We start from the raw sequence: 25,257 nt of genomic DNA on the forward strand, positions 1-25,257 counted from the left end.
CTGTGGCTGCAGCGGAGATATTCAAGTTCCTGGAGTCCATCATCTCCCAGGACCTGAAGTGGGACACTCACATCAACTCCATTGTAAGAAAGGCCCAACAAGGTTGTACTTCCTTTACCAACTGAGGAAGTTTAACCTGCCACAGGAGCTGCTGAAACAGTTCTACTCAGCTGTCATTGAGTCTGTTCTGTGCACATCAGTAACTGTCTGGTTTGGCTCAGCTACAAAATTAGGCACCAGAAGATTACAGAGAATGGTTCAGACTGCCGAGATGATTATTGGTGCTCCCGTGCTCACCCTTCAAGAACTGTATACAACCAGAATGAGGAAAAGGGCACAGAAAATGACTATATCCCTCACATCCAAGTCATCACCGTTCCGAACTTTTGCCATCTGGCTGGCCCTACAGAGTCCTAAAAACCAGGACAGCCAGGCACAAGAATGGTTTCTTCTGCCAGGCAATACACCTTATGAATTGTTAAATGTTCCCCCCATTAACCTTATTTAACCTTATTTGTTACCACCTCCATCCTAGTACATCCCTGCATCTCTTTCTATTCTATTGCATTTTATCATCTATAGCACAACTGTACATACAATTTATTTATTTACTTTCAATTTATTTTTTCTAGTTTTTGTCTATTTATATTTACATATGTGTATTTTTTTATTCTCATCTTATTTTTATTGAGTGTTTCTGTGAACTGGAAGCTTATGACACTAAATAAAAATGCACAAGTATACTATATAATGTATGGATATGTATAATAAAGCTCTTTCTGATTCTGATGCCGGTGTTATGTCAGTTGCAAAGTGTCTAGCACAAGGTGGCCCTTGAGTTAACTAGGCTGAGTTAAACATGAGATTCAATACTATACATTTCACTTTGAAAACCATAGAATGATTGTGTGAGGATGCAAGACTGAATCATTTATCATTCACTTTTATTCACCAGGTTGTTGTATACTGTGTAGTTTGAGTTGGCAGGCTGTAGACTGTGCTGCTGTTCAGCTGTACTGCATTATACAGTGGCTTGTTTCTGTTACTTTGTGTAGACACTGGTATAAATGGCATGGGCAATAAAATGCACTTCTGGGAAATGAACAAAATCACATTACTCAGTCAGTAAGGAGTACATTGTGTATTTGAAGGTGATATTGCTCCATATTGTACATAGTGTATTAGAAACAAATCTTTACACTCCCTTTACAGACCTTTCAAGGCCCAGAGAACTTTTTAATAATGACTGTACTACAGTTAATCAGTATTAGTACATTAGACTATTTTACCTGGACAGAACAATTTCCTGAGGTGTTGATAAATTTCTTTCAAGGACATCATATGCACTCAAACAGGAAAAGTTGATTAGAACAATCAGGTGAGGTAAACAGGTCTGTGCAGCTTTTCTCCTGACTTCTCTACCACTTCGATAGGTGATTATAAATATCCTTATGTAGGTAAAAAGGATGAAAAGCACAGGGAGAATTAAAAGATTTACTAAACAAACCAAACCAAATATATTTAGTTCTCTTGAAGTCTCACATTGAAGTTTTAAAACTGTGCTGTTACAAATTATTCCTTTAACATTAAACTTGCAGAGTTTCATATTAGCACTTGTTCCAGTTGTCACTACTGCCTGACCAGCAGGTAGAATCCAAGCTACAACCAGTAAAATACAGATGTTTGTTTTCCTCATGATAGTTGGATACTGCAGAGGTTTACATATAGACACATACCTGTCATAAGACATGGCTGCCAACAGTAAAAACTCTGAACCTCCTAAAGAATAAGTTACAAACCACTGAAAGAGACAGGCTGAATGTGATATGATCTGTTTTTCAGATAAAACATCAAATAAAATCTTTGGGTAGATAACAGTGCTGTAAAGAACAGAGTTCAGCAACAAAGCTGCAATGAAAATGTACATAGGCTCATGGAGGTTTTTGTGAATCACTATCAGACACACAATAGTAGAATTACTGCAGATTATTAGAATATATGCTGTAAACATGATCACAAAATAAACAAATCTGTATTTGTCCAGTTCCACATATGCATCAATAGTTATATATGTTATATTTAGGTTATTATCCATGAAGGTTTAAAAACAAAGTGTTAATGACAAAGACTTGAAGTATCAAAGCAAAGATCACATGAAGATATTATACAGTATATCTGTCATTGGATTGTCTAATGTATTCACTGATACCCGACCTTGACATGAACTTGTGTGTGTGTTGAAATATTGCAACAAATACAAACCTCCAGAATACAAAGTGAACTGTTTGACTCTGTGGGTTGATTTTTATCAGCTTGTTTCTCCCTCCATGGATCTCATTAAACTCTCCACCAAGAGCTGTTGTCATGTGAACAACATCAGACTCTACAGGCCTGAACCAGTGGAGGCCCATGGTATAGCTGACGCAGGCAGTTTCCTATGGTGCTAATGTGTTGGGGGCACAGAGAAGGATAAACCTTCAGCATGGTCTGTGAACTGTGACCTCCACTACAGGCATATGGACACTGCAACAATTAATATGTCCATATGTGCCTGAGTTACCATTGCTCTCCTACACTGTAGTGGGCGCTATGGACTAAACTACTGCAAACACACAGGAAGGCTGCTGTAGAAGGAGAAAGCAGAAAAGGCCAAATGTGATGGTTGTTAGTTAGAACTTTGATAGAGGCATCACACAAACACAGGTGACAATAACCTGATGAGATCAAGGTGAAATCAAAAATTCAGGGTTCCAGTTGCACCAAGTGAAAGACCATCTGATGCAGTGTGAGGTATTGATTCTACAAAGTCAATTGTGAGGGGCTAAAGGCAAAAAATAAAAATGGCCACAGTTTGTGATTGGGCCACATTGAAAGACCAGCACCATTTGAAAGCTGTTGGTTCAGTTCCCAAATCCTACTGTCCATATATCAAAGTGTCCTTGAGTTGGAGGTCAGTGTGGTGGGGACCAGCGTTGAAAACCCTCAGGAGGATAAGAACAACACAGGGGCTTGGAGCAGGATGCAGGAAGGGTAGATGATGCAGTGTCTGGACAAGTGTCCATGGGAGTTGATGGAAGGCATATTATTAATCTGGATGGAGATTGGCTGAGCAGTCAGATTCTGGTGCTAGATGGCTCATCTGGTGAGGATAGCTGAGTCAAGGCTAGTCTGGGTGGCAAATTTTGGTGTCACTGAGTGGTAGAAATGTGAGGGTGCTGTAAGACTGTGAAGGTCAGTGTTGCTGGGACTTACAACTCTTGTCAGTGGGTATTAGTGCAGCAGCTTCACTAGTTGCTGGTGTTAAACCCAGCAGGATGGAATAAACAGATTACTGGGTAACAGGTAGGGGTGTTCGTTTAGCAAGGCCAGGAAAGTACAGTGCAGAATATTAACTATCTGCCAGCTCTGCAAATTTTGGAATAGTGCTTGGTAAATTGCTGCTGCCAAAGACAGCAGACCACAGTGGCTCAGAGGCAAGAGAAGGTGGTGCACAATGAAACAGAAAAGGGGCAAGTGTGCTGCCCTGCTGGATAAGGTATATATTAACAGTGGCAGGCTGTTTATACCATCACTCCTTGTGTCCAAATACGTGCACAGGATAACAAAATGGATCTAATTTGGCTGAGACTGAACTATTTTGAGATGTGGAACTGTTGTGTCTTGCTTTCCCAATTGTGAGACTCATCTGTTCTTGAATAGACAATTATCAGGAAAATGAAAAAATGTTCTCTGTTTAGTAGCCACTGTTCTGTAGGAGTTGAACACTTTGTTTTAAGTCCATAATGCCACAAAAAGACTGCGGCCTATTGATGCTGACTCAGTACATCAGGACTGTTTTAGCTGCAATAATTGGCAGATATATAAAGAGGCAGCGAGTGTACACCAGTCCAGTGAGATGAATTTATTAACAAAGAGAGGCAAAATATGTTGAACACAGAAACATGAGTAAAAACATACACTAACTAGAGTCCAGGATACACAATGACAAGGGAAGGCAAAATCCAGGAGCATGTAATTCACATAAGGCAAGAAACACATACACTCACAAATCATACAATGAACCGGCAACTATTAGAGGGGTTGGGAGGGCAGGGAAATCTGGAAGGCCCACCAAAATACAGATGGAGAAAACAAGGTCTCAGGAGGCCGAGCTTAACGCTCTGGGGTCTGAGGGGTCATGACATTTGTGCTTTTTTCAGTGTCTTTTAAACATATTAATGTCTAAAGTCTAATAACACTGTAATCAGCACAAAATGGGCTGCAATAATATGTGAGCAGCAAGTTTATACATGATTGTGTTTTTGAGAAAACAGTGTTTATGCATGGTTAGTGATGGTCAGAGTGCTGTGAATGTCATCTTGTTCACACATTCACAGTAAACAATACACTGATTTAAATTTTCTAAGACACTTTTTGTCCAGAAAGGCCATATGCAAGAGGGTGTGTCTGAGGATGAATAGTCATGTGATTTACCTGAGAACACAAAAGACGCACTGAATGACCAGACAAAGATGCGCATAATGAGCCTTTCAGTCAATGTAGCTGGGATGGGATTAGTGCAGCACAACACAAAACTATGAGGAGCCAAACGATCCTCATTTGAGTTAAAATCAGTGTTTTTACTCTGAGGACAAACTAAAGTATTTGTCTCTGTGTGGAATACAAGAAGCGCTACTTCACGTCCGTGACACGCCATCATCCAAACGCGCAGAAAAAGTGAGTAAATTCTATGATGAAGTTTGACGTTTTATGTCATTTCTCTGGGGTGTGCACATATTTACCTGGTTCACCTGAGATTATTTACATGTGAACAGTGAACAGAGGACAAGGCGGGATCGCATTACCTGTAATGAGGTGAGACAGGAAAAAACTTCTCCTTACGTTGATACGGATTAAATAAAACGTGATGATTTGTTTTCGACTTGAATTGTTTCACTTAAAAGAAAACATTTCAAGCTTTCTAGCCATATAATTCATATTTTTATGAGCCAAGTATTCGCTGAGATTCTGGCTGTTTTATTTACGCGTCTGTGAAGAGAAATGGCAGAGACAGAAAAGTCCAAGAGCGCACTCTGTCGGCTTTCTTTATTTAAAAAAAGCGCAACGCTTTGTTGTTATTATGATGGTATACCACTAAACTAGACCCTTTACAGATTTGAATGATATACTTCTTTTATCTGTACGATCAGAATTGACGGAGTAATTTAAGTTTGTTTCGGCCTTATCAGAAAAATATGCGTCAAAACGCGCCGGCGCGTTCGTCGACCCCAGAGGGTTAATACCTTTGTCACCTCTCGTTTGGATTACTGTAACTCACTCCTCACTGGTCTTCCTCTTAAATCACTTCGCAAACTCCAACTTGTCCAGAACTCTGCTGCCCGAATCATCACCAGAACTCCATCCTCACATCATATCACCCCTGTCCTTAAACAACTTCACTGGCTCCCTGTGTCCTTCTGTATAAACTATAAAATCCTCCTTCTCACCTACAAAGCCCTCCACTCTATTGCCCCACCATACATCACTGATCTACTTCACATCTATTCTCCGCCTCGTACTCTCCGCTCCTCCAGTTCCACTCTCCTCTGCACCCCTACAGCGTGCCTGGCCACCATGGGCGCTAGATCCTTCAGCCACACTGCGCCCCGCCTTTGGAACATTCTCCCTCATCGCATCCGGTCGTCTCCAGACTTATCAACTTTTAAATCCTCACTCAAAACGTATCTGTTCCGTATAGCGTTTTCCACCTAACTCTCTCAACTTCTCAAAGCAGCCCGTGATGTTCTACCACCCTTGGCCTATTTCATATTGTTTCATATTTGTTGTTCTGTCATCCGGGTTTCTGTGCTTCAATTTACTTTTACTTTACATCGCCCACTTCCTAGATATTCTACACTTTTGCCTTTACATTTTGGCCCTCTGTTTATGCATTGTTGTTATCATTGTTTTAATGCACTCTATGTATTTCATGCTGTATGCTTCCTTTTTCTCTCTGTAAGGTGATTTTGAGACTTTGAAAGGCACCATGAAATAAAATGTATTATTATTTATTATTTATTATGAGCCATGTGTCAGTAACACAACAGTCTCTAGATTCACATGAGGTACTCCTTTCAATTTGATACAATTCAATTGTATAACACCAAATCACAAGATGCTTGCTTGAGAAACCCAACAAATCCCTTATGAGAAGCACTTGGTGACAGTGGAGAGGAAAAACTCCCTTTAACGGACGAAAAAACCTCCAGCAGAACCAGCTCCGTTTGGAGGGCCATCTGCCTCGACCGGATGGGGTGGGTGGACAGAGGAGAGAGAATTACCAATTATATCAATACCAATTGCCAATTACCTGGATCAGGTGTGTTCGGTCAGTCAGAAGCTGGAAGATGGCATCTCAGATGAGGGTGGAGTGGGAAAGACAAAGTGAATTGATATCTTGGAAAACCAGCAGGGTAGTGATGCTTTCGGTTTGAGGGGTGGGTGACAGTTCAAAGCAGACATGTAAGATTGAATTTGGTCCTGATCCCCTGTACATCCTGTTAAGGACACTTATTTTGTTATTTTATTTCCTGTGTTGCCCTGTGTTTTAATTTTTTTCTTTATGTTTACACACTAGCTCTATCGCTTCGTTGGTTGCCTGATTCTTGTCATAATTCCATGTTGTGGTTGCCTCTATGAGTTTCATTTTTTGGGTTTGCTCCTCAACTCTTGTTCTTCCTTTGTCTTTGTTCCAGATCTGTGACACTACTAGGCTTTTTCCTTTGTTTTATATGTTCTTCCTATTTTCATCTGGGCACTCTAAGTTCTTGGTTTTTGCCTTCTATTAAATAAGCCGTGTATTTATCCTCATCTAACTGTGCCCTGTGTCAGGATCTGTGTTTTTGAGTTCCTGTTTTGTGCTTTTATTTTGTAAGTTCCTTTAGGATATGGTTTTGTTTTGTCTTTTTCCACTTTACTTTGACCCAATTAATTGATTGTTTGCACCCATGCCTCGTTTGTGTTCTCCCCTTCTTATACCTTTGTTCAGTCTCAGTTCCTTGCTAGGTCATCTGCCCTCATATGCGTTTTGTCTGCCGTCACTGCCTTTTGTTCTCCTGGGTTTCAGTTAAGTTTTATCTGCCTCTGTTGTATGTGTTGTTCACCATGTCTCATCTTCTTGTTTGCCTAGCCACATGTTAAGTCCCTCTTGTTTCTGCTTTGTCCCTTTAGTCTGTGTGTTTGTTTGTGTAAGTCTGGGTGTGTGTGACCCCAGGCCTTTGACCTTGTTTGTTTGTGAGAGTCTGGTGTGTCCCCGAGGTGTGTGTGACCCCAGGCCTTTGATCGTGTTTGTTTTCCCCCTTGGTGTGTGTGACCTTGATCCTCTTGTCTCGTCTCCTTGGTTTGTGTTGTCTTGACCCTTGGCCTATATACCTGTGTCCCTTTAGTTCTCTATGTTCATGTTTTGGCTTTCTTGAGTTCCGTCTAAAATAAAGTTTCGTTTTAACCTTGAGTACCAGAGTGGGCAATCCTTGGTCCGATTCCTAACCCCCTCAGCAGCAACCCTGACACCCTGACAAGTTTATGCATCTGCACTCGTGGATTGTCACAATTTAGGTTGGATAATCAACTCCAACACCATATTTCTACAGATTACAGGTGAACAGTCCAAAGGGGGGTGGATGCCATCGCTTGCTATCAGCTTCTTCTCGCTAACATTTTCCCCAGAAAGTTATCCAGTTGTCTATCAAGCCCACAAATTTAAACACCAATTAACATTCATTTTAGTGATCTCAAATTAGCATTGTTAGAGCTCATTGCTGCTTGTGTGAAAAATAGTCTTACCATATTTACATTTATCCTCTACAATCAGAAACAATCCATTTTAAATGGCAGATTCTACATTACAACGCAGCATAGGCGGAAGAGCTGGTTGGCTAGGGTTAGCTAGCCCCCACCCATTTACCACTCTTCTACTTCCTCATGAAAAACATCAAGGCCTGGTCCCTGCAGCAAACTAAGGTTTTGTAGTACCTCCACCAGATCATTGTACAGGATAGCTGTGGTGTTTTTCTTGTGGTGTAACGGTCTGGTGGTGGTACGCACAAGATCAGTTTTTCCATTGTCCATGTGCTGTAAGAGCTGAAAAAACTGGCATAGGCCTGCCCAACATGATAATTTACACCATTTGGCCCAGAGTGCTGTATAAACATCATGCTGCATCTTGGATCCTGGGGGATGTGTGGGGACGTGGAGTCTGAATGTCCATATTCAAATCATCTACCATGGAAATGGCTACTCTGAGCTTTGGGCAGAAGAGAATCCATTGGTGGATGGGAAGGAGGCCTTGTGGGCATAGCTGACCCAAAGGCCTACAGAGGTTCAACTGTGCCCTGAACAACATGTGCCCTGTGGAGAAGGAGGACTCTAAAGATCCTGGGGTAGTAGAGTTAGTTGAGAAGCTCATCAGATTCACTTTGTGATTCTGCTTCCAAATGATGTGTTAGGTCACTGAATATGACCACTGTGCCTTCAGGTTCAGTAGAGGATTGTGTGTGTGGACTCATTGTTTTGTACAGAGGTTGTCCTTCTGTCTGGGTCTTCTGTCTGTAGTTTTGTTTATAAAACAAAAAAACAAAACAACTTATCCTTAAATTTACAAATCATACCATTATATTAAGGTTTTGTCATTTGATCATTTTAGGACTCATGGTACTTTCTGAACTGTATTTTCAATATTCATTGAAACTTTTTATACCTAAGATAAATATTATATACTTCACTTGAGTCACATTAGGCAGTCCATTAGTCTAATGGATAGGGAGTCAGACTTATAACCCAATAAAAGTCGGGGGTTCGAGTCTCAGGTCTGGCAGGAACTGTCAGTGGGCAGATTGAACAGCCAGTGCTCTATCCACCCTCAATAACATCATGACTGAAGTGAGACCCTTGAGCAAGGCACTGGACCACCAACTGCTCTGCGGGCAACGCAGCACTGGCTGCCCACCGATCTGGGTGTGTTTGTGTTCACTACTGTGTGTGTGCACTTTGAATGGTAATAGAATTTCCCCATTGTGGGACTAGTGAGACAATTAAGTTAAGTTAAAAAAAAAAAAAATTATCTTAATCATATTTAGCATTCTAGTGATATTAGGTTAATATTAGAGTGATATTAGGTTAACTATACAGTTAACATTAAATTGTCACTATATTAGGAAAACCAAGTTAATTAGTATTAAACATGTTTGTTTTTATTTAATACATAAGATTAAATGCCATAGATTTAACTTACAAATCATACAATTATTGTGAGGAGACATTTGATCATTTTCATGGACTGAGTTTTGTTTCACACTGACAATCAGTTTTTTATGAACCCCAAGCTAAAACTTTTCAGTTTAATACAAACATCCTCCTTCATGAAGGTGATAATGTTCAGTTTGTGTTTCAAAGAGGTGCAGACTGAACTGTGTGATTATTTTAGAAGATGTAGTCTGCTCTCCTGTTGAACTCTGCTGCATTATACAGAGAGGTGGTGTTGTTTTTTAGGCTGAACTCAATGATATGAAAGAGGGTAGAGAAAAGAAAAGAGATTCATGTCAGTACAATGCAATCCAATTCAGCAGCATGACAAACTACAACCTCCAGAATGATCAACCAGTTGAATCAACACGTCTCTGAAACAGTTTGACCACAAACTGAACATTATCACCTTCATGAAGGAGGATTTATTACAGGACTGTTGGATTAGACTGACAAAGTTATAGTTAGGTGGACCTAATAAACTGACAATGGAGTGTTTATACTTTAACAATACACCCAGATATGATGCCAATATGAAAATATTCAGTCAATTAACAGTTAAGCCACAACAAACTGGAAACAAGAATCAAACTGACAATTAGAATCAAACTGTATTTCTGGGGTCTGCAGCAAATTGCTTAGTAGTGATTACATAGTGTAGTTGAAGCTGATAATGCTCTTTACTGTGATTTAGGGTTTTAGAAACATCTTTACACTCAATACTTTTCAAGACTCAGAGAAATCACATCTCTGTTTTATTCTGACACTAAACAATGACTGTACAACAGTTATCAGTGTTAGTACATTAGACTGTTTTACCTGGACAGAACAATTTCCTGAGGTGTTGATAAATTTCTCTAATTTTTATTCCATATATGATTGGATTAAAAAGAGGATGATACAAAATTGTTTGTAGTGTTATAATTAAACGCACAATTTTTGGAAAATCATTTTCCATTTGAACTAGAAGTACATCAAATGAACCAAAACAGGAAAAGTTGATCAGAACAATCAGGTGAGGTAAACAGGTCTGTGCAGCTTTTCTACTGACTTCTTTACCACTTCGATAGGTGATTATAAATATCCTTATATAGGTAAAAAGGATGAAAAGTACAGGGAGAATAATAATATTAATAAAAATAATCAAATTATATATATTTAGCATGCCTGATTTGTCACACTGAAGTTTCAAAACTGCACTATTACAAACTGTTCCTTTGAAAGAAAACTCACATAGTTTAACATCAGCACTCAGACCAACTGGCACTGCTAACTGACCAGCAGGCAGAATCCAAGCTACAACCAGTAAAATACAGATGCTTGTATTTGTCATGATAGTTGGATACTGCAGAGGTTTACATATAGACACATACCTGTCATAGGACATGGCTGCCAACAACAAAAACTCTGAACCACCTAAAGAATAACAGACATAAAACTGAAAGAGACAGGCTGAATATGACATGATCTGTTTTTCCAGTAAAACCTCATTCAAAATTTTTGGGTAGACTGTAGTGCTGAAAAGAACAGAGTTTATTAACAAAGCTGCAATGAAAATGTACATAGGCTCATGGAGGTTTTTGTGAATCACTATCAGACACACAATAGTAGAATTACTGCAGATTATTAGAATATATGCTGTAAACATGATCATAAAATAAACAAATCTGTATTTGTCCAGTTCCACATATGCATCAATAGTTATATATGTTATATTTAGGTTATTATCCATTAAGGTTTAAAAACAAAGTGTTAATGGCAAAGACTTGAAGTATCAAAGCAAAGATCACATGAACATATTATGCAGTATATCTGTCATTGGATTGTCTAATGTATTCACTGATACCCGACCTTGACATGAACTTGTGTGTGTGTTGAAATATTGCAACAAATACAAACCTCCAGAATACAAAGTGAACTGTTTGACTCTGTGGGTTGATTTTTATCAGCTTGTTTCTCCCTCCATGGATCTCATTAAACTCTCCACCAAGAGCTGTCGTCATGTGAACAACATCAGACTCTACAGGCCTGAACCAGTGGAGGCCCATGGTATAGCTGACACAGGCAGTTTCCTATGGTGCTAATGTGTTGGGGGCACAGAGAAGGCTAAACCTTCAGCATGGTCTGTGGACTGTGACCTCCACTACAGGCATATGGACACTGCAACAATTAATATGTCCATATGTGCCTGAGCTACCATTGCTCTCCTACACTGTAGTGGGCGCTGTGGACTAAACTACTGCAAACACAGGAAGGCTGCTGTAGAAGGAGAAAACAGAAAAAGCCAAATGTGATGGTTGTTAGTTAGAACTTTGATAGAGGCATCACACAAACACAGGTGACAATAAGCTGAGGAGATCAAGGTGAAATGAAAAATTCAGGCTTCCAGTTGCATCAAGTGAAAGACCATCTGATACAGTGTGAGGTATTGATTCTACAAAATCAACTGTGAGGAGCTAAAGGCAAAAAATAAAAATGGCCACAGTTTGTGATTGGGCCACATTGAAGTACCAGCACCATTTGAAAGCTGTTGGTTCAGTTCCCAAATTCTACTGTTCATAAATCAAATTGTCCTTGAGTTGAAGGTCAGTGTACTGGGGACCAGAGTTGAAAACCCTCAGGAGGCCAAGAACAACACAGGGGCTTGGAGCAGGAATTAGGAAGGGAAGATGATGCAGTGCCTGGTAGTGTCCATGGGAGTTGATGGAAGGCAGATTATTAATCTGGATGGAGATTGGCTGAGCAGTCAGATTCTGGTGCTAGATGGCTCATCCTGGTGAGGATAGCTGAGTCAAGGCTAGTCTGGGTAGCAAAGTTTGGTGTCACTGAGTGGTAGAAATGTTAGGGTGCTGTAAGACTGAGACGGTCGGTGTTGCTGGGACTTATAACTCTATCAAGGGACCTTTTATCATCCAAATGGACAAAGGGTTGAGCAAGATGTCAGTGGGTATTAGTGCAGCAGCTTCACAAGTTGCTGATGTTAAGCCCAGCAGGATGGACTAAGCAGATAACTAGTAACGGGTATGGGTGTTAGTTTAACAAGGCCATCAAAGTACAGTCCAGAATATTAACTATCTGCCAGTGATTTGACTCCCACCAAATTTTGGAATAGTGCTTGGTAAATTGCTGCTGCCGAAGACAGCAGACCACAGTGGCTCAGAGGCAAGAGAAGGTGGTGCACAATGAAACAGAAAAGGGGCAAGTGTGCTGCCCTGCTGGATAAGGTATATATTAACAGTGGCAGGCTGTTTATACCATCACTCCTTGTGGCCAAATATGTGCACAGGATAACAAAATGGATCTAATTTGGTTCAGACTGAACTATTTTGAGATGTGGAACTGTTGTGTCTTGTGTTCCCAATAGTGAGGATCATCTGTTCTGAACAGACAGTTATCAGGAAAATCAACAATGGTTTAGATAAAAAATGTTCTCTGTTTAGTAGCCACTGTTCTGCAGGAGTTGAACACTTTACAATAAAATACTGTTCTGTTTTAAGTCCAGAAAGCCACACAAAGACAGTGTGTGGCCTACTGATTCAGTACATCAGGACTGTTTTGGTTGCAATAATTGGCAGATGTATAAATAGGCAGCAACGAGAGTCCGGTGAGATGAATTTATTAACAAAAAGAGGCAAAATATGTTGAACACAGAAACATGAGTAAAAACATACACTAACTAGAGTCCAGGATACACAATGACAAGGGAAGGCAAAATCCAGGAGCATGTAATTCACATATGGCAAGAAACATATACACTCACAAATCATACAATGAACCAGCAACTATTAGAGGGGTTGGGAGGGCAGGGAAATCTGGAAGGCCCACCAAAATACAGATGGAGAAAACAAGGTCTCAGGAGGCCGAGCTTAAAGACAGAATGAAAACAAAAGTGGTGAGCAGGGATTTGAGACCATTCCAGAGGGCAACCCTGCAAGCAAACAAGGGGCCGGGGTTATTCTAGGGGGTTACCTTGCAGGTGCAAGAATCTAGGGCTGTTCTGGAGGGTGGCCCCAGAGGTGAGCTGGAATCTGAGATTATTCTCAATTATGACCTCTCAGGTGAGGAGGTAGCAGGGGTCGTTCAAGAAGACAGCCCCACAGGTGAGCAGCAATCTGAGACCATTCTTGAGGACGACCCTGCAACCAAGCAAGAATCCAAGGCCATTCCTGAGGATGATCCTGCAGGCAAGCTGTAGTCTGAGACAGTTCCAGTCCCCGCAGTTAAGGAATGACCATAGGCTGCATCAGCCTGGGTGGCCCATTCTGGGCTGCAGGCTGCATCGATCTCGGCAGACTCCTCCGGGCAACAGGCTGCATCGCCTGGATAGCCCCCTCTAAATTGCAGGCCACTTAGATTAAAATGGGGCCCCTCTTTGACTCCACACCATGTCGACCAGGGTGAATTCCTCTGGACCACAAACACGTCGGCCTAGGCCACAGGCTTGAAACACTACAAAGTAAAAAGTCTAGCACCAGAAAATGAAAACAAATTTTGACACACCCCAACCAGAAAATCTGGCTGAATGTAGAGGTCCACTCATTATAAAGAGCTCAGACCTCTGCACACTGCATTGGGCAGCAAACAGAAACCTGGTGGTGGGAATAAAAAGGGGAAAAAAGAATTATACTCCTGTCTTAATGTTCAGATGACTGTTGATGTTTCCTTCCCTTCTTTATGAAATTTTTGCCTGATTTCAGACAGTTTTCAATTTATGTTGATCCAAGTTACATTATACACACACCAGGCCAAAGCTGAGAAAGACGTGCCATTCATTCAGCAATTAAAGGGTGACTTATTTTTGCTGTACTGATCACCACTGATTTTGCAAAAGGCAAAGGCAAATTTATTTGTATAGCACCATTCATACACTAGGCAATTCAAAGTGCTTTACAATGCATATAATTACATTAAAAGCATGGAAAATAGGATTTAAAAACAAAGACATTTAAAATAAAACAAAATAAATTAAGTTTTTCTGCATCTTGTTTGACAGAAAACCTTTTATTCTAGCAATGTTTTTCAGGTGGTAATAGGAATATTTTGTGATGGATTTTATGTGGTTGTTAAAATTCAGGTCTGAGTCAATGATTACGCCAAGGTTTCTGGCTTGATTTGTAGCTTTCAATGACACGGAGTCAAGGTGAGCAATGAACTTTGACCTTTCATTTTTGGGGCCAAAAACAATCACTTCTGTCTTGTCTGTATTGAGCTGGAGAAAATTCTGGCACATCCATTTTTTGACTTGATTAATACACTCACATAATGAAATTAGAGGACTATAATCATGAGATGATACTGATATATAAAGTTGGGTGTCTGCATAGGTATGGTAGTCAATGTTGTAGTATTCCATAATCTGAGCAAGGGGCAGCATGTAGATATTGAATAAGAGAGGTCCAAGAATAGACCCTTGAGGAACCCCACATTTCATTTTTGTTCACTCAGACTCGTAATTACCAAGTGAGACAAATAGTCCATCCATCCATCTTCTGTACCCGCTTTTTCCTGAAAGCCAGGGTTACGGGGATCTGCTGAAGCCTATTCCAGCTCTCTCTCGGGTGAAAGTCAGGGGTACACCCTGGACAGGTCACCAGTCCATCACAGGGCCAAATAGTCTCTATCTTGTAAGTAAGATTTTAAGCAATTTAACACTGTCCCAGTAACTCCCACCCACGTTTCTAGTCTATCAAGCAGCACAACATGATCAACTGTGTCAAATGCAGCACTAAGATCCAGTAGTACTAAAACAGAGGTTTTGGATTCATCATTATTCAAATGTAAATCATTAAAAATTTTAATAAGTGCAGTCTCAGTGCTGTGGTGTGTGTGGAATCCAGACTGAAGTGCATTAAAAAGATTGTTTTGCATCATAAAACTGTGAATTTGTTGAAAAACTACTTTTTCAATTATATTTCCCAAAAATGGAAGATTTGATATTGGCCTGTAGTTACTTACTGCTGAAGCATCAAGATTAGGCTTTTTAAGAAGAGGTTTTATAACAGCAGTTTTTAAGGCCTGGGGAAACTGCCCTGACTGAAGAGAACTATTGACAATCTGCAATACATCTGGAGCTAAGCTGTTCAAAACATTTTTAAAGAAATTTGTTGGTAAAATATCAAGGCAGCATGATGTAGATTTTAATTGTAGAAGCGTTTCTGCCAGAGCTCTGTGATCAAGAAGATCAAAATGTTCTAAATGATCAAATGATCAAATCAAATGTGAATCAAATGATTCACTGGAGAACAAGGAAGCACAGGTGATATTGTCACGTTCCTTGAACTGCAGCTAGATATAGTTTGTCTTATCTTTGATATTTTGTCCGTGAAAAAAGCTGCAAAATCATTGCATGACTTTTTGAACAGCAGTTCAGAAGGAACAGATGCTGCTGGGTTTGTGAGTCTGTCTACAATAGAAAACAATGTGCAGTCATTATTACTGTTTCTATTGATAACCTCTGAGAAAAATGATTGCCTTGCATTTTTTAATATTTGGTTATAGTTATGAAGACTCTTTGTACAAGTCGAAATGAACCTGAAGTTTGGTTTTTCACCACTTGCGTTCTGCCTGTCTGCATATTCTTTTCTGAATTTTAACCACTGTGGCATTTCTCCAAGGTGACTTTTTTCTTGCTGAGAATACCTTGGTCTTAACACAGATACACACAGAAAGTGTCAGCAGTCACCTTGAGTCTCTTTCTCTAAAATTTAAAAATCAAGTTAGAAATCTAGGGGTAATCATGGACTCAGACTTGAATTTTAACAGCCACATTAACATTGTCAGCTTTTTACCATCTCAAAAACATTGCCAGAATCAAAGGGATCATGTCTAAACCAGACTTGGAAAGACTCATCCATGCATTTATCTCTAGCAGGTTAGATTACTGTAATGGACTGTTCACGGGAGACTCAAAACGAGCTGTAAGGCAGCTACAGTACATTCAGAACGCTGCTGCTCAGGTCCTGACTAGAACCAGGAACATGCTGATGCCATATGAACCATCTCGAACTCTGAGAACATCAGGGACAGGCCTTCTGCTCGTGCCCAGAGTCAAGACTAAACAGGGAGAAGCAGCGTTTCAGTTCTATGCAGCTAAAACCTGGAATAGTCTTCCTGATGATGTTAGACAAGCCTCATCTCTGGCAATGTTTAAGTCCAAGCTAAAAACCTTTCTTTTTAGTGTGGCATATAACATATCCTCCTGAGAACCGAGGAAAATAAGTGTCTTCCAATTTTTCCTTTTTTGTAATTTCCTACCTATTTTTGGTTAAAAAAAACATGTTACAATTTAGACTTTTTTTAATTTATTTTTATTTTTAATTTTATAGCATGTCCACTGTAGTGGACCATAGGACCGTTTTTGTGTGAACAAACTGTCCACTACAAGGGACACAAGTCAGTGGGCTGGGTCTCAGGAGGATATGACCTGACTAGACCTGACAGTGTTTTATCCAAAGTGATTTATCTGCACTCAGTTTCTTTTAATATTAATTTTTAACTTTTTATTATTATTTCTTGCCTATGTACTTTTAACTTTTATTTTTATCTTTTATTTCTGTAAAGCACTTTGAATTACTGTATGAATTGTGCTATATAAATAAACTTGCCTTGCCTTAACTGGGGCAATGGAATCAGTAACAGTCATAACTTTGGAACTGAAACTGCTTACAAGATCATCAACTGGCTGATGGCCTGGTTGGTGATGGTGCAAAAGCCTGAATGAATAATGCACAGCTCTTATCATTAATATTCCACTTTTTGACAACCTCTGTTTCACCTTTGTTCAAAACAGCAGGGGTGATTGTTTTAAAAAAAACACAGCAATGATCAGAAAGAGCAACATCGGTCACCACCACCTCAGAAATATCAAGACCCTTTAGAGCATAGGTCACTAACAGGCGGACCGCGTTCCGGGTGCGGACCCAGAAGCCGCCCCATACGGACACGGACCTGCAGCCAAAACAGAAGATTGTGATTTAAAGCCTAACGGGGCACTTCTATTTCCACCGGCGCAGCTTTGTTAGACTTTACGGTAGTGGAAACGCATGCGAGTTGAGCCATCTCACATCATACCACTCAGCCAATCAAGTCTGTGCATCCCAGGCGGTAAACGACACTACAGCATAAACACCGCTAGAGTCAAGTTACACATGAAGAGACAGTACAAATAAAAAGAGAGCAATACATGTAGAAAACAAAGGGAGAGAAACTGTCGAGTGAGACGGAGAAAGACAGAGAACTTAGTTAATGAGAGAACATTATACATATCTACAGCCATACATATATGTTCAGGTGTATGTTACATGACAATAAATATTGTCAGAAAGTTTTTGAATTGTACTGAATTCATTTGATTTGACAGTCAGATATTGATTACATGCAGATGTTGATAAAACTATTAGGCTACTTAAATATATATCACACTAACTAGTTAGACATTATGATCTTCCGGACCTTTGCTTCAAGAAATTTTCTCTTACTGGACCTTGTTAAATTTTAGTTGAATACCCCTGCTTTAGAGATAATTGTATCCAGTGTGTGTCCCTTGATCTGTGTTAGATCTGTTACATGCTGACAAAGCCCAAAGTTGTCCAGGATGTTCAAGAGTTCTTTTGCACTTGCATCATTGAGATTATCAACATGAATGTTAAAGTCACCACTTAAAACAATACAATCAAAATCAATGCATACAATAGATGGTAATTTAGCAAACTCGTCAAAAAATGTGCATTGTACTTTGGGGGTCTATAAATAGTTACAAATATTGCTCGACAGGAGGATTTGGTATGAAGAGCAACATATTCAAAGGAGTCAAACTTTCCATATGATATGTTTTTGCATTTGAGGCTATCACTAAATAAAATAGCAACTCCACCTCCTTTCTTGTGTATTCTTGTTTCACTCATGAAACTGAAATTTGGAGGAGTTGATTCAATAAGAACTGCAGCATTATTATCTTGTCCTAACCATGTTTCAGTTAAAATCATAAAATCAAGCTTGTGCCTAATAATAAAATTACTGATTAAAAATGATTTGCCTACCAAAGACCTGACATTTAAAAGAGCTAAATTTAGTGTGTTAAAAACATTGTTTTCCCCATGTTCTGGGACATGCTGTGGTTGGCAAGGGATACATAAATTTGCAGAATGCGTTGGGTAAATCTTATTTCTCTGTAGATTTACCAAACTTTTTCTGTTACCTATCAAAACTGGGATTGAAACAGCTATTTGCATATTAGGCCCCGGCTTTTCCTGGAGAGAGCCATGACTAACAGTATTGCAGCCTGGACCCAGCACATATCAGTTAGAGCTTACTGTGCTGTTATCAGGCTGTGGAGACAAAGAATGATTTTGGTGACGGCGTGGAGGAGGGGGTGGTGGATGCTGCAGTTGTGATGATTGCAGCAGAGCTTGCTGAGGAATTGGTGGGGCATGCTGCTTTGAGGGGCTTCTGGCTGTTATCCATGGCTGTGATTTCCTCTGCACAGGAGTTGAGGAGGATGATAACGCTAGCCAGCCTGTCGCATCACAGATCTCTTGGTGCTGAGTTCTGTTTGTTGCTTGTCCTCTCATGTCAGAGGGAAGTGATTTAGTCTTTGGCTTTGCTCTGAGAGCATCCCAGGGAGGACTGATACCAATAGTTTTATTTACCTGGACACAACCATCGGTCCCAGAGCTTGCGCACTGAAGAGAAATTCATTTATACCCAACCGGGGTGGGCCCCCCTCTCCAATCCAAGTGTCCACACATCCGCAGCACCCATATATAAGGCAGCAGTTTGGGTGAGACCAAGTAGTCTTTTCTTTAGCCGGCTCAAGGGACAAGTGATGCCCACAGCCCAGATGGCTGCGCCCAATTCACAAAATCTTTGCAGCCTAATTACGACTGGGAGGCTCCCAGGACAGCATGAAAGAAGGATGAGCTTGCAACATCCCACAAGTAGAAATGCACAAAGGAACACGGGGAGTCCCATGAGGCTGCTGAGCAAATGTCTTCCACTGACAAACCGTGCAGGAAAGCCGTGGAGGATGGCACTTCTCTAGTGGAGTGTTTACGAATGCCGACCGGTGGCTCCTTGCCCAACGTGGATAAGCCTGTCCAATGGTCTCACATAGCCAATGAGACAAAGGTTCTGCAGAGAGCGGGGAGCCCAGCGAACACTTTCTGTAGTGAACAAACAAGCACTCCGAATGTTCTACATGCCAGAGCGCACACCAGGCAGAGAAGATGCGAAGCAGCTTCATCTGCGGACACATGGAGAAGGGAAAAGAAGCCCTCCAGCGTGATCACTCTAGATCTGAAAAACTAGTGATGCATTTAGTCATGTATGCAGGGTTAGGATGCAGAACTGCCACACTGCAATCCTCCCTCATCTGAAGACACTCCGGGGATTCTGATAGAGCTGGCAGATTGCTGACCCTCTTTGCGGAGGCTAACGCCAGCAGAAGAGAGGTTTTTTCCATCATAGCATGAGGAAATAGCCGCAGCACATATTTTAATGGTGCTAAATGCCAATTTTCTCCAGTAATAACTGGAGAAAAGGCAGAATCACGGAGAGAGGGCATGCAACAGAAGAAACACCATTCTCTGTCCACCATTACTCAAACGTGACCCATTTAGCCCCATACAACACTGTAGTGGACCAGGTGCGCGCCCCTTGTATGGTGGCGATGACTCAGATGGAAAACCCCAAACTCTCTAAGCGAATCTCAGCAGCCAAACTCACAGGTGCTGTCCTATTACCAGAGGTCTGAGTACCACACCTCCTGTCTGTGGCAGAGCATCCTCCCTCCATGGAATCTTCCGGGGGGAATGTCCTGGAAATTTCTTTATGTTTGAGAGTTGCTAATCCTCAGAAACAAACACAAGTGTGATGAATCATCTCAGGTTTAATTTCATGCGGCATGGAGAGAAGACTCTTAGTATAGCGTTCTCCTCCTTTGTGTTACAGAAATTAGGTTTATGTCTTTGTCAAAAGGGGTGGAATAACCTTGAACAGACGCCAAAAAGATGGACTAATCTTGAACTAATCTTGCGCTGAAAGAAGGGGAAAACCATGATGTTCCGGGGCAGCTACCAGAATCCCTTGCAGACCCTCCTCCTGAACCTGGGCCAGCAGCTGAGGGATCAGGGAGATTGGGGAAAACGCATAGAGAAGGTAACAGGGCCATGACCGATGGGCAAAGGCGTCTACATCTGGCGGAGGGTTGCAAAATCCAGCAAAATCCACAGGTCGGAGTGCGCATATTTGCGAGCTGTGAAAAGATCCACTGCGGCCTGTGCGAACTGTCTCCATATCTGAGCCACCAGGCTGGGATGGAGACACCAATCCACTGCACAAGGACCGCCGTGTGACATGATATCTGCGGCCATGTTGCATTCTCCTGCAATGTGCACCACTTTCACTGAGAGAAAATCACAGATCCACAGCAACAGGCGCCGAGCGAGGGAGAAGAGACGTGCCAAGCGTACCCCCACTTGCCGGTTGATATGTCATATTGTCCATTCAGACCAGAACGTGGCGACCATCAACAGTGGAGAAAAGTGCCGGAGAACTTTCAACACTCTAAGCAGCTCTATCCATCCATCCATCTTCTTCCCCTTATCCGGGGCCGGGTTGCGGGGGCAGTAGCCGAATTAGGGATACCCAGACTTCCTTCTCCCTGGACATTTCCTCCAGCTCTTCCGGGGGGACACCGAGGCGTTGCCAGACCAACAGGAAGACATAGTCCCTCCAGTGTGTCCTGGGTCTTTCCCGAGGCCTCCTCCCGGTGGGACATGCCCAGAACACCTCCCCAGGGAGGTGCCTAGGAGGCATCCAAAACAGATGCCCGAGCCACCTCAACTGACTCCTCTCGATGTGGAGGAGCAGCGGCTCTACTCTGAGCTCCTCCTGGGTGACCGAGCTCCTCACCCTATCTCTAAGGGAGCGCCCGGCCACTCTGCGGAGGAAGCTCATTTCAGCCGCTTGTATCCACGATCTTGTCCTTTCGGTCATGAGCTCATAGGTAAGAATAGGAACGTAGATTGACTGGTAAATCGCATTGTTCCTCCTGGATCCGAGTTTCGACTACCGGCCCGATCCTCCTCTCCAGCACACTGACATAGACCTTCCCCCTGAGGCTGAGGAGTGTGATCCCTCTGTAGTTGGAACACACCGTCTGGTCCCCCTTCTTAAAAAGAGGAACCACCACTCCGGTCTGCCAATCCAGGGGTACTGTCCCCAAATGCCACGCGATGTTGCACAGGCGTGTCAGCCATGACAGCCCAACAACATCCAGAGACTTGAGGTACTTGGGGCAGATCTCATCCACCCCCGGTGCTTTGCCACTGAGGAGCTGCCGAACCACCTCAGTGAGTTCGGCTTGGGTGATGGATGGATCAGCCTCTGAATCCCCAGCCCCTGCTTCCCTTATGGAAGACGTGTGGACAGAATTGAGGAGATCCTCGAAGTATTCCTTCCACCGTCCGACAATATCCCCAGTCGAGGTCAGCAGCTCACCACTTCCACTGTAAACAGTGTTGGTAGAGCACTGCTTCCCCCTCCTGAGGCGCCGGACGGTTTGCCAGAATCTCTTCGGGGCCGACAGGTAGTCCTTCTCCATGGCCTCACCGAACTCCTTCCATACCCGAGTTTTGCCGCCATCACCGCCTGGGCTGGAGCATGCTTGGCCCGGCGGTACCCGTCAGCTGCTTTGGGAGTCCCACAAGCCAACCAAGCTCGGTAGGACTCCTTCTTCAGCTTGACGGCATCCCTTACCTCCGGTGTCCTCTACCAGGTTCAGGGATTGCCACCACGACAGGCACCCGAAACCTTACGGCCACAGCTCCTAGCCGCCGCATCGACAATGAAGGTGGAAAACATGGTCCATTCGGACTCAATGTCCCTAGCCTCCCCCGGGATCTGGTAGAAGCTCTCTCTGAGGTGTGAGTTGAAGACCCCTCTGACACCGGGTTCGGCCAAACATTCCCAACAGACCCTCACAGTACATTTGGGCCTGCCAAGTCTGTCTCGCTTCCTCCTCCGCGGCGGATCCAACTCACCACCAGGTGGTGATCAGTTGACAGCTCTGCCCCTCTCTTCATCCGAGTGTCCAAGACATATGGCCAAGGGTCAGACGACACGACTACAGAGTTGATCATTGACCTCCGGCCTAGGGTGTCCTGGTGCTATGTGCCCTGATGGACACACTTATGCTTGAACATGGTGTTCGTTATGGTCAAACTGTGACTAGCAAAGAAGTCCAGCAACAGAACACCACTCGGGTTCATATTGGAGAGGCCATTCCTCCCAATCACGCCCCTCCAGGTTTCACTGTCGCTGCCCACGTGAGCGTTGAAGTCCCCTAACAGAATTATGGAGTCCCCATTGGAGCACCTTTAAACACCCCCGAGAGACTTCAAAAAGGCCGGGTACTCTGCGAGAGACCTATCCCCGACCTGAAGGTGCAGGGAAGCGACCCTTTCACTCTGGGGGGAAAACTCCAACACATGGTGACTGAGCTGGGGAGCTATGAGCAAGCCCACACCAGCTCACTGCCTCTCACCGCGAGCAACTCCAGAGTAGAAGAGAGTCCAGCCCCTCTCAAGGAGCTGGGTTCCAGAGCCCAGGCTGTGCGTGGAGGTGAGCCCAACTATCCCTAGTCGGTACCGCTCGACATCCCGCACAAGCTCAGGCTCCTTCCCCCCCAGTGAGGTGACATTCCATGTCCCTAGAGCCAGTTTCTAGGGACATGGATTGGGTCGCCGAGGTCCCCGTCCTTGACCACTGCACAATCCACTAAGCACCAGCCCTTTATGGATCCTCCTGCGGGTGGTGGGTCCACAGAAGGTCGGCCCCACGTCGCTCTCGCGGGCTTTGCCCGGCTGGGCCCCATGGGGGGAGACCCAGCCACCAGGTGCTCGCCAACAGGCCCCAACCCCCAGGCCTGGCTCCAGGGTGGGGCATCGGCTTCGCCATGCCCGGCGACGTCACGGTCCTCGAGTTTCGCTTCATAAGAGGTCACTGAACTGCTCTTAGTCTGGTCTGTCACCTAGGACCTGTTTCCCTTGGGAGACCCTGCCAGGGGCATATAGCCCCGGACAACATAGCTTGCAGGATCATATGGTCACTCAAACCCCTCCACCACGATAAGGTGGCGGTTCAAGGAGGGGATAACTTTTTGGGTTTTAAGCAGGAGGTGTCAGAAAAGTTACCACGGGGATATCTGGCTTGTGGCGGCCAAGCGTTCATAGTGACATCGCTTTTTGATCCGTCGATGTCAGCTCTTCCTATCATTGTGAAGCAGAATTCACCAAGTGTTGGATGGTTCACCCACTAATAGGGAATGTGAGCTGGGATTAGACCATTGTAAGACAGGTTAGTTTTACCCTACTGATGATGTGTTGTTGCAATAGTAATCCTGCTAGTAAGCAATAGTCAGTAGTAAGCAGCTCTAGTTTGTTTATATGTGCCACTTCCCTGATCGTCCACTCCCCCTTTACTGTCCAGGAGAGGCATGTCCCTCCCCAACCGGACAGGCAAGCATCTGTGAACACTGACGTGATTTGATGGAATGCCCAGGGGAACCCCTTGCATCAAAGCGCAGGGGTTTTTCCAGTAAAGCAGATCCAAGCCCACTGACGGGGGAGAGATGAGGGATGGTGATGTACTGAGTCGAGCTTCAGTCAGATAAACCAGCGCTGAAACAGCCTCGTATGTAATAGGCCGAGTGGCACCACCGGATGAGCTGCTGCCATCGTCCCCAGAAGGTGCATCACTGATCAAGCCCTGACGCATCTGCGTGGAGCAAAGTGGGAGGAGAGTAGGGAGGAGAGGGTCGCCGACCTTTCCTCTGATAGTCGGGCCTTCATTTGTAATGAGTTCAGTTCCACCCCCAGATACACTATGAACTGAGTGTGCTTGGGCATGCTCTTTTTCCTATTTACGGCGAAACCTAAAGAGCTCAAATGATCCACTAGTTCTGCTTTTTGCTGTCCCGACTCCTCTGGGGAGTGGGCCAGCAGAAGCAGATCATCAAGGTAGAACAGGACTCTCATTCTTTGTCTCCAAAGGGGCTCCAGTGCCATCTCGACACACTTCGAGAAAGTGCGGGGATCCAGCGAGTACCCAAATGGCAGGCAGTTGTACTTGTAGCTGGTCCCCTGGAAACGGAAGTTCAAGAATTCACTGTGTTGGGGAATGATGGAGACATGGAAATATGCGTCCTTCAGATCTGTCTATGTGAACCAGACGCCTCGCTGAACGCACCACAGGAGCTGGGCTGTCGTTAACATGTGAAATCTCCTGACCTGCATTGATTTGTTAAGACGCGTCAGATCTAGGACTGGCCTCATCTCTCCCGATTTCTTGGGAACCAGGACGACATGATGATTCAAGAGCTACTGTAGTAGAAGATTCATTTATTGCAGGTATAGGAAGCATCTGCTGAATTTTATCTCTAATAGTTGTGATTTTATTTGTAAAGAAACTCATAAAGTTATCACTGCTGAGAGCTAAGGGAACACTGGGCTCAACAGAGCTGTGACTTTTTGTCAGCCTGGCTACAGTGCTTACAGTGCACGATAACCAAAACTACTTCCCGAAGAATTCAGACATTCATCAACACATGTCTCAGAAAGATTCTGCACATTCGCTGACCCGACACGATCAGTAACATCGACCTATGGAGAAGGACCTGTCAACCTTCAACAGAAACAGAAATCTGGAAGCGACGATGGGGTTGGATAGGGCACACCCTACGCAAACCAGCAACTAGTATCACCAGACAGGCCCTCAGATGGAACCCCCAAGGGAAGCGGAAGAGAGGCCATCCAAGAAACACCTGGCGACGCGACCTCAAGGCAGACTTCACAAGGATGGGCTACACCTGGAGACAAGTTGAAAGAATGGCCCAGGACAGGAACCTCTGGAGATCTACCTTTGGCGGCCCATACCCCGGAAGGGGTGGAGGGCATAAATAAAATAAATATGGCTACAGTG

At 43.3% G+C, this 25,257-nt stretch overlaps 1 protein-coding gene across 1 annotated transcript; it reads right to left on the reverse strand.

The window, feature by feature from the left end:
• Nucleotides 1–1,381: 1,381 nt before the first annotated feature.
• On the reverse strand, nucleotides 1,382–24,611 carry LOC113123179 (olfactory receptor 140-like; the record flags this gene model as incomplete). Its single annotated transcript, XM_026295000.1, has 4 exons — nucleotides 24,567–24,611; nucleotides 24,204–24,419; nucleotides 23,818–24,054; nucleotides 1,382–1,918 (listed from the first exon to the last, which is right to left on the reverse strand). Coding segments are annotated over exons 1-4 (1,035 nt in total), but the record flags the coding sequence as incomplete, so codon positions are not given.
• Nucleotides 24,612–25,257: the final 646 nt, after the last annotated feature.

This window comes from Mastacembelus armatus, chromosome 21, assembly GCF_900324485.2.
Source record: "Mastacembelus armatus chromosome 21, fMasArm1.2, whole genome shotgun sequence".
NCBI lineage: Eukaryota > Metazoa > Chordata > Actinopteri > Synbranchiformes > Mastacembelidae > Mastacembelus > Mastacembelus armatus.